The 10,543-nt window shown below is 39.7% G+C and overlaps 1 protein-coding gene across 1 annotated transcript in view; it reads left to right on the top strand.

The window, feature by feature from the left end:
• Nucleotides 1-961: 961 nt before the first annotated feature.
• The window catches only part of LOC104127179 (meiosis-specific coiled-coil domain-containing protein MEIOC), a 14,383-nt gene continuing 4,801 nt past the window's right edge, over nucleotides 962-10,543 (top strand). Inside the window, exons 1-4 of the mRNA XM_009639827.2 lie at nucleotides 962-1,076; nucleotides 1,325-1,491; nucleotides 5,877-5,978; nucleotides 6,550-8,344. Coding sequence (XP_009638122.1) covers nucleotides 1,346-1,491; nucleotides 5,877-5,978; nucleotides 6,550-8,344 — 2,043 coding nt within the window. The 5' untranslated portion in view covers nucleotides 962-1,076; nucleotides 1,325-1,345. The remainder of the gene's footprint in view (nucleotides 1,077-1,324; nucleotides 1,492-5,876; nucleotides 5,979-6,549; nucleotides 8,345-10,543) is intronic.

Genomic DNA, 10,543 nt, shown 5'->3' with positions numbered 1-10,543 from the left:
TTTTTTTTTTTTTTAAGAAAGCTTGAGGTTTTACTCCTAGGGTCAAAACTTGCAGAAATTAATCAAAAAGGATCGAGAGTCCTGGTGGTCAAGTTGGACGCGAATCAGCAGTGTGGGCTTGCAGCAGAGAAGGCCACCCTGATGCTGGGCTCTCTCGGCAAGAGCATAGAGAGAGGGGGGAGCGCTGCTATGATCCCCTCTGTTCTGCCCTTGTAAGACCACAGCTGGACACTGTGTCCAGCCTGGGGCTCCCCAGTGCAAGAAGGGTGCTGGAGTGAGTCCTAGAGAAGCTTACAAAATGGTGGTGGGGTGGAGAGCGGGATGTCCGAGGAGAGGCTGGGAGAGAGCTGGGTCTGGTCCAGCCTGGAGGAGAGAAAAAGAAGATCTTGCGGGTGTGTGCGGCTGCCTTATGGCAGGTTACAGAGAAAGTGGTCCAGGATATTTTCAATACTCAAAAAACCCCCCAAAAAAACAAAAAAAAAAACCCCAGGGCAGCAGTTAGATATTAAAATAATTTGCCCAGAGGGAAAGTGGTGGGATCTCAAAACTCAACTGGGCAGGTTTCCGAGTAGCCGGATCTAACTGGGTCTGCTCTGAGCAGGGCATTAGGCTAGATGACCCCAGAGGTCACTTCCAACTCAGAGCAGGTTTTGATATTCTGCTTAAACCTTTGTCAATCGCAGGTTCTATCGTGGCAATTCCTAGTTGAGATACCTCATGAGATACAGTTCCCCATGTTATTTAGATATCATATTATTTGTTCCTTGAATAAATAATTTGTCTCTAATAGTCTTTTTTTGGACCAATACTTAAAGACAGATTACTCTTCTTACCCACGTTTTGCTCTGTGAAGTTTACAAATGTCTCTCCCTGCTTACCCTGGGCTTTCTGTTGGAATACTTTGTTTTCGGGGACATTGCAGGGATAATTGCTCTTCCCTTTGTTTTTTCAGAAGGGATGCTTATGCCTGTGACATGTGCATTTCCAGTCATATAGGCTAGAAGATTCTGAGCTTGTGACCGTGACACGCAAACACCTACAATGTGAAATCTGTAGAGAATTCCTATTATTGTATAGTAAGTAATTTTTATTATTTATGTATTTATTTTTAGAAGATGCATAAATTTGTCGATTTGGACTACTTTAAGGCAGGGGAGGGAACAAGTTTTAGACTTTATCCTTTTGTCATAGCTACGTTTCGTTTTCTTTTCATTGAAAAATTATTTAGCTCAAGATATAAAAGGAAGGGTTTTCTTTGTTGCCTTTAATGCTCATTTACGTAAACATCGAATGTTAAAAATGTTTCCTTCTCTTCTCAATGTAGGTAAATAGCAAGAAACAAAAAATGGACACTCAATTATTTTCCCCATTATTAGGAGCAATTACTAGTACGCCACCTCCGCTAGAATCTTCCCGTCTGTATAGTGACTGGTCAGCATGTGGAGAGGATATGAGCTCAAAATCTTCTTTTCAAGACTGCACAAAGAAACGGTATGAGTGTTCTTAGTATAATCTTGTGGTGCTGTTCTGGAACACTGAAATTGTTACAGAGCAGAACAAATGGGATTCTGGATCTTTTTAGGACGAGTTTATGGGATAGCTAGAAACTCAATAAATTTTCTTTACTGTGTAATAGTTATTATAGAGGTTGTGAAAAAAAGAAAGGGGTCTGTGTGTGTATAGATGTGTGTGTTTATGTAAAAACATTTTAAAATTTGGAAAGAATGCTACTTTTAGGGAATGAAATGGAAAACTGCCATCTGTAATTGAAAACTCCTTAAGGAAAAAACCCACTCTCCTTCTGTGTCTCCCATCCCTCAGTACCGTAGCTCATAATGATCCTGCTTGATAATAGAGAGTATTTCCTGGAACATGAAGAATGCAGAGCACATTATAGACACAGGTCGAGTGTAAGTGGTACCTCTGCCACTGAATGCATAAATATGCGTACAGCTACTCTTGACAATATGCCAGCCTACTGTCTTATTGTGTCCTTGATACAATGCAGCACTCAAGTTTGATTTTATTTAAAAGAAAACCCCAACTTTGCAGGTTTGTATGCTGAATGAATGCAAAGGGTCTTTGTTACTTGAATCATGAAACATTTTTTATTCCCCTGGAGAAATCCACTCTTCCCAAGTCTTGACTAGTGCAGGCACTTCTGCTTATCCAATCTTAGTAATGCAGTAAAATTATTAAAGGTACAGAGAAGAGCAGTGAGGCTGGACAGGGGTTTGAAAGCTTCCATGTCAATAGAGTGTAAATAAAACTACTCTTTGGTTTTGGTAAGTCAGCTCTGCAGAGGAATGATTTCTGTAAAACCATGAATGATAGGGGGATTGCAAGGAATAGGGAATGATTGTTTCACAGTCTAGAAACTAGGGGATACCCACCCAAGTAATTGGTTCTCTCCTTCATATTGGTAATTTTATAGTTTGTGTACAACAATTGAAATTGTAATGTTTCTGTTGCAGCCTTAAAAATATGTAAACAATGCTTTCCTGTTAAGCTTCCCACTCTCCTCTTTCCACCTTAATGCCAAGCGCTGGCAATATAGTATTGCCTTTTGGGGGGGTCGGTTGGTACAGGCTGGCACAGCAGCTTTTGACACTGATGATGCTATTAGCATTTCTAATATCAGTCTCACAGCATTTTTGATTACTTGCCTAATAAGAAAAAGGAAGTTTGAGGTGGGGAAAAATAGTAGTTCACTGGTTCACAAGATGCAGAAAGGTCACAGTTTAGGAAGATACATGCATTGCAAAGAAGCTAAATACCATTACCTTTTTTTTTTTTGCTAGTCTTCCCTGGGAAGTGTCACAACGATGTTTATTTTTAGGTTTTTTTGTTTTTTTTTTTAATAGAAGGTCATACAGCTTTAATATTAGCTGTAAGTGCTAAGTTTAACCTCTCGCAATCTGCTAATTAATATATAGTCTCTTCTTAAAAGCAGCCTTTAGGTTCTTGCAAGGTAGCAAATGTAAGGAAGCTTTTTTAAAAAAGTGTTTCAAAGAATTAAACAACTAAATGGTACTTGTCTGTTAATGATAATCCATCTGTATATCCACTCTGAGACTGCAGGTATGCACTAGTCCTTAAGGTTAAGAAAAAATATGTTTGTTTTCTTGTTCTTGTAATATTTTAGGGTACTCAGTGCCTAAATGTATTAGGTGCAGTATGCCTGTGTCATTTTAGTTCCTCTAAACTGCTCGGTGAGAGCAACTAACCCATTGCTAGAGATTTCTCTGCAGTATAACTTTGCTTTTGTCCTTTTAATTCTCAATTTTCTGGCCATTGAAATTATTCCACAATAAATTCTAGGAGTCCCAGTGCCTCAAACTGGGTTTTTAGACTTTTTAGACCTTTTGTTAGACCTGTATTCTGGTGCCACAAACTTCTCTTGAGGAATGTCCGTTTGAAAATCCGTCCTTGTTCAGCACTAAGTTGGATGAAGTTATTGGCACCTTTAGAGAATTCAAGCATATTCTCAAATATGGTGTCTCCCCAAAAGAAGGCAATAGTTCCATCTGACTTCTGTCCTCAAAGGCTGGGCATGTCCCCAGCTTCAGTTCTAGAGTTAATCACAACAGCCGGAGCAGCATGCAGATGTGGCCAAGGTACCATTTCCACTCGCCTGTTGCTCTTTCATCTGCAGCCCTCCTTCTCCCACCAGTACCTTGGAAGTTTTGCCAAGGAGCTGTGGGTCTTGATTCTTTTGTCCTATTTCTTCTTCTTTCTCTGTTTGCAGGGGCAGGCTTGCTCACTGCCACAATCTTGGTGTCAGGCTGGATGTTCCTCTTCTATTTGGTATAGCTGCAAGCAATTTGCTATGGTCTTGCCTTTCCTGTGTGCTGGTTATTTTCATGGGTTCTTCTTATGTTGCTCTGCCTTGATAGGCAGTAAGTTGTCTTGCAGCACTGGGAAGTAAAAATTTGATTCCTTGATGCTGCAGAACCAAGGGATTTTACAGTAAGCGTTTTCTGGTACCAAACCAGAAAGGATAATGGCTACCTACCTCGGACCTGTGAAAACTAAACGCCTGTTATGCTGGGATTTTCAGTTTTAATTTTGGTTGTCCTGATGTTGGTAACAGATACTTTATTTGGAGACCAGTAGACAAGAGCGTAGTTGACTTCTTTTCCATGTGTGTCAGTGTGTTTCATGGAAAGTATCTTTCTTTCAGAGTGGATCAGGATTTTACAATACAAGACACTTACTGACGCATTACATTACCAAGGATTTTCTGGGTTTCTTTCAGAGTGGATCAGGATTTTACAATACACTTACTGACGCATTACGTTACCAAGGATTTTCTGGTTGCTGGTAGTGAACAGTACTGGCTTGAGACACAAGGCAGGGAGGTGTTTCTAGTCCCTCGTTTGAACAGGTGACTGCATTAAGAGATAGAATTTGTCAAGGATTCAGGTTTCCCTGCTTTGAATTGCATTATAGTGCTTCTGGTGTACCTACCAGAAGGAACAGCTAAACATTTCGTCTCACTGCAGTCTAGTCTGTAAAATTTGGGCAATTTTAGACTCATTGCTGTCCTGTGCTGCTTGTTTCCTAGTTTGTTTGGTTTTTTTCTTTTGTAGTCCACCCAGCTTCCTGCTGTTCTGTCTGCAGTTCTAAAATGGCCAGTAACTTTATTTTTAATTTCAATGCCACATCATAAATTGACTCTGATCTCTCCCTTGCTGAAAATCATTGTGTAGATGCAAGCTTTCATCTGTGATCTCCAGTTGGTTGCAGAAATTGGAAGTACATAGGCCTTCTTTGAGGAAAAAAAAAATTTGCAATCTGACAAAGACACAGAAGAGTTCTGGTTATCAAATATCAGTTACAATCCCATGTTCTTAAAAAAATTTCAAGAATCTTTGCGTTTATGTATATCCTAATCAAAATCACATAGACCAGGTTCCTTACAGAGGAAACATGAAGTAAATAGTAGAGGTAGTTCAAAGTCAAAATGTGGTGAGGCTGTAAAAGCTAGTAAAGCATAAGTGGCTAATTTTCATTGTGGCAAGAGATTAACAAGGTGACAGTCTTAATAGTTTATCCCACGTTTTACAGAACTTGTTAATCTGCAAAATCAGCCTGAGCAGTTATGTGGCAGCACTGGCAGACGATGTAGGGAAGAGTGAGAGATCTTCAGGGATGCTGAAATGAATCAGCTGAGCGAGAGCAGGATGAGGAGTGAAATCTACCAAAGCAAAACGATGCATGTTAGAGGGAAGGAGGTCTTAATGATGTTACGTTTAATTAACTTCTGAGTAAGAGTTAGGTGTCATTACAGACAGCTTTGTAAAGATGAGGTAAAAGATAAAAGTTGGGCTTGTGTAAGAGCAGTGATGGCTGGAACACCTTTGGTATTTATCAGGAATATTTAATAAGTTTTGTCCAACTGTGTTCTTAAAGGGGATTAAAAAGTGGTTCAACTTAACTATAATTTTTTTGAGATTACAATAATAGTTCTTGAATTACAAAAGAGACAATTTATTATCCTCAAAATTTTGAGAAGATTGATCATATTTACCCTCTAAAGGAGACAGTCAAGATTAGAAGAAATGTCTATTAAGAAGTTATGTTGATTGAAAAGAAGAGAATCTTTTGCTGCTCCTGTCTCTTCACATAACAGCTTGAGAAGTCTCTGTTGAAGCAAGAAGTTAGGAAAATTACTCTACTTCATTTAGGCTATAGAATTCACGAATGCAGGAAGACATTTCTGTATATGGGTGCTGAGAATACATTAAATTTGGAACACTTAGCAGGTATTGCTAAAAGATATTAAAGGTTTAATGCTTTGCTTTTACTTTTTTTCTGTTTTGTTTAGGAGAAAGACTTTTATTTATTTAGGCTTTTTTTTTTTTTTTTTCCAGGGCACCAATAAATCTATCTTATTCTGGCAATGGCCCTGATATGTTTGGACTAGTGTCAAGCATTTTAGAGGAGCCAAGCAAGCCAGAACCAGTCACAGACTGGTAAGTTTGTTCTGAAAGTTCTTATATGTTGCATATGGGGTTTTTTATGTCCTTCTGTCTCACAGATACGATGCACACTTTGAGTAATTTCACAGAGTTGAGTAACGAAGGCCTTGTAAATCCACTTGAAATGTAGAAGTGTTTTTCTTCAGTTGCCAATTTAAAAAAAGGCAACAAACTGCTAGAAATGCAAATTTTCTGAAGTCTTCCATCAGCTTACAGCATTTGGGCAGAAAAAAATATCTCATTTTAACCAGTAGGGAGTTGACTGTATACAGTCAATTCTAAAATATTTAATAAATCCAAATAAACTTTGCAGTTCTGAATATACATATTAAAAACATTAGAGATCAGCATTGGTAGTCGGATTTCACATAGCATTTATTCAATTGCAGCGGGAGTATTTTTTCCCTCTTATATTTTGGAGGAAGGCTGTATATATTTAGCCAAGAATGTTACAGGGGAAATGTGTGTGTGTGTGTGTGGGGGGGTTATAACTATGAGGTGTGAACTGTTTCAGTATAAGAAATGTTTTAAATCATTACAGGAGTTTTGTTTAACTTTGTTACAGGAATTCTCTTTCAAGATTGTTTCCACCTATGTGGGCACCTGATCTTGGAAGCAATGGTGAATTCTCAGGGCTCTCGTCTAAGCACTCTGTTGAAAGTAAGGATTTTTCAAACCTGATGGGCACACAGAACTACTATCAGGAACACTTGCAAAAGTCTCATGATGTGGAGGTGTTACACAGAGGTTTGGAAGATCTTCATTTCGTAGAGTCTTGGTTTTCTCCCTCTGGCCCTTGCACTCAGCCTGATAATACCCTGAAGAACAGTTATCCTGAAAATTCCTCTTTGCAAAATAATAACACAGTTCACCAAGAAGGGTTTTCATTTCAAAATGTAGACTATAATCAGCATTTGTGCAGTTATGACCACATGAGGTTAAATGGAGACTACGAAAAAATCGGTTCCAATTTTAGCACTTTTTCTTCTCAGAACAGACTGAAAGAAGGAGCTAGCATTCAGAAGGAGTACTGGAAAACTGAAAGAACAAGAGGCAAAGTTATGAAAAATGATGCTCAAGAACAAACTAAGTATTCCCCCGATCTTTCCAATCAGCCTGTTGATGACTCTTGGGATAAAGTGTCCCAGGAAAACCACTTGTTCTCAAAGAGATATGAAAACTTCACAGCTGCTCATAAATTGCAGTCATCTGTTCATCCATCACTATATTTTTTCAATCAACCCCCTAAAGAAAATAATTTTTCTGGAGGGACAAACAGAAAACCACAGGAAAACCATGTGCAAAATGGTCATCATAGCTTTACTGTGGGGGATGCTTTTAATAATAATGAGTGCAAGATCCATCTTAGTCCTAAAGAATGCTCTCATAAAGTTCCTGAATATGATTTATCTGTAAAAAATGTTATGCAGAATGGGAGTTACTCATCATACCATGGCCGTACATGGCTGGATGGGAAAATTCCAAGTCCAACAGCTGCCTCGGATATCACGTATGGAAAGCAAGTGGTAACAAGTCCGCAGTCATCTTCAGGGGTTTCAACCATGTCTGGTGGTTCTCCCACCCATCAGTCCTCCTATTACTCGCAGATCTCGCCTGTCCTCCCTTCAAGGAAAGATGGAAGGTTACAAATACCAAATGGTGTTTCTAATAATTTGGGAGTTTCTAATTTCATCTCAGAAAATCAGAAGCAAATGAAACCCATTGGACGATCACAGCATGATTCATTGACTAATAAGGAGGGGCAATACCGTAAATTCCCCATTAATTTTTCTTCTGACTGGTTAACACAGCAGAATGCTGTAAGCGAAGACCCTGAAAAATACCACAGATTTCCAAAAAAGCAGACCCAAGAAAATAGTAATAAAGACAATAGAAGGGGCAGAGGGAATTGGATACCTCATTTTGGGTATACAGCCCCAAACCGTCAGCAGTTCAATATGTTCCGAAAAAAGCATGAGCAGAATGGTGGTAACATGTCAGATTTCATTAATCCTTCTTTTCTTCCTTCTTTCCCGTTAATGTCTGATTTCAAGCAAAATCCCAGCTTTCCTCCATTTAATCGCCATCTGTTTTCATCAGCAAATAATTTCAGTTTTCCTCCGTCACCATTTCCGTTCTCAGACCTTGTTGATCTTTTTCATTATGATGACTTCAACCACTTGAATCCCTTCATCAACGATCTGTTTTGCGGGGAAATAGCTGCACCGTATTTTGCCTTTCCAACACCATTGAACAAGTACAGACCTCCAAGAAATCGCAGTGGACCTGCTAATGAGCTTCATATCCGACTGGAGGAGTGTTATGAGCAGTGGAGAGCTTTGGAGAAAGAGAGAAAGAAGGTAAAGCACAGGGAATGATAACTTCTTATCAAAGCTGGCGTGAAACAACTGATGGAGAGTAGATACCCTGGGCTGTCACTCCTTTTGAGGAGACGAGAATTCTGTTGTCACGTTATTAGTTTTAAATACCTAGAACACAATCTACAACATCTGCTTTGAATATAATGCTTGTAGTTAGCATGACAGGTTTTAAATGGCACGTGGCTTTGAGCTTTGGTTTCTAAGGCTTTTAGACAGGGCTGCTAACACCACATGTCTCTCTCTTAACCTACAATATTTGCTACGGCAAATGCAATGACAATGTCAGCACTGAATTATCGTTAGTTTGGATCTTTTTAATCTATAAGGTCAATAAAAGATCGTTAGCTAATTGTTATTAATTCAGTAGGCCTTTGTTATGACTCTAGAGCCACCAGCCATATACGATGATACAGCAGGGCCCTCATGACTACAGGTGGTTCTTAAAGTACTGGTGGTTTATGCACATAAATGCTCATATTGCACAGTTTTAGATGGATTTCTTGTCCCATACTCCTTCTCACCAGCTAAATCTTTAACTCAAGTATTATAAAGCCAGGCTCTCCTTTTTTCCAGCGCAGTCATTTAAGAAGAGAAACTTGTGTTGTTTTGTTTTAGTTTTTTTTTTTTTGTTGGGTTATTTTTGCTGTCAGTGGCATAGCGATGTCTTTCCTTTATTCTTTTTGTTTCTTGTTTCAAAGTCTTTGGTTTAATGAAAAAAAAAAAAAATCCTCATCACCCTGTACATAGCTGTAGAGAAAACGTACAGTGTTTTGAGTGGATGTGACTTCTCCCAAAGGAAGGTTCATTTTATACTCTTCTTGTTACAGTCACTTTTCTGCCTTAGACTCTCTTGCTAGGAATTGTTGTCTGGGGGGGATCACACTGCTGATAAACCTTGGGAATGAAAGCACTGAGCAAAAAAGGAGCCAGAGATGCTTTCCCAGGAAGAGTCAAATCTCTGAACTCCATGCCAGGTCTTGGAAACCAGGTTGCTGATAATCCATGGTCCTGAGTGCCTGTCCACTTCTTCCGTGTTGGTGAAGACTCCTGGTCATTGGGGAGACAGGTATCTAACCAAACTGGATCTCTGGAGAGCACCTTTTTCTTTCCAGCATCAACTGGAAACCTCGCTAATGGCCTTTTGGAGGTCTATATAGAACTGCCTGTCATTGCTCACTAATGCCTTTAAGCAAGACTCCTTTCTGCCCATCCAGTCTTCTACCAGGAATTCTCTGCGAGTGAGAGAGGGCAATGATGATTCTTGCTCCGAGACAACAGTGTTTTCAGAAAGTTGTCTGCTTTCTGTTGTGGCAAAGGCGGCTGTTCCAAACCTGCTCATGCAGGATTTGGGTCAATTAAGTCATTTGGGAAGGCTGAATCATAGTTTTTATCTCATAATATAGGTCTTCTGTGTTTTCATCATTAAAGGAGGACTGCTTATCTTCATATCGTGTTCTTAATTATCAAAGGTATTTAATCGTTGAACTTGATCTGGTCCATTTAAGTGATCCAGTCTCCTCAGGCTCTCTCAGTCCTTGATTTTTGTAGTTTGAGACCACACCTGCAGATAGCTTTATGAGTATAAACCGTTCTCAGTCCCACAAGCCAATTGCATAGCGTGGCTCACATTCCTACAACAATTTATTCCTCAAAAGGGGACGAGTGCATCCTGACTGCCTGACGGGAACGTGCCTGGACTGTGTTAATCCCTGTTTGTAGGTACAGTTTGAGAGAATGCTAGTGGGCAGGGGTTAAAACTCTCAGAAGCTTGTTTTACACTTCTAACAGCCTGAAATATCCCAGGCTCCTGCTTCAGTGTTGTTTAGCTTACTGGTGTATGTATAGCTCACCTGTACATATGTATGTAGGAAGGAACTTTCTTTTGAGATTCTCATCTTTTTGATATTCTCGCCCTACATGAATTCCTTAAGAGTGTAGACAGAAACTCCCCCCAGCAGGACTTGCATTAATTCTGTCTTGTTTAAGCACTCAGCGCTTTCAGCTCTCGGAAACCTGTTTGTTGCAGCTGCATGACAGTGAGCTCATCCACGTCCTCTTATAAATCTCGCTTTTCCAGGGATCTCTCACTTATAAAACAGGCTGGGGGAAGAAAGGATCGAGAGCAGCCCTGCCCAGAGGGACTTGGGGGTGCTGGTGGATGAAAAGCTGGACATGAGC

This window comes from Egretta garzetta, unplaced genomic scaffold (genome assembly GCF_000687185.1).
Source record: "Egretta garzetta isolate BGI_Z169 unplaced genomic scaffold, ASM68718v1 scaffold605, whole genome shotgun sequence".
Lineage (NCBI taxonomy): Eukaryota > Metazoa > Chordata > Aves > Pelecaniformes > Ardeidae > Egretta > Egretta garzetta.
Note: the sequence above shows the minus strand (reverse complement) of the source record. Positions and strands in the feature narration are given on the sequence as shown.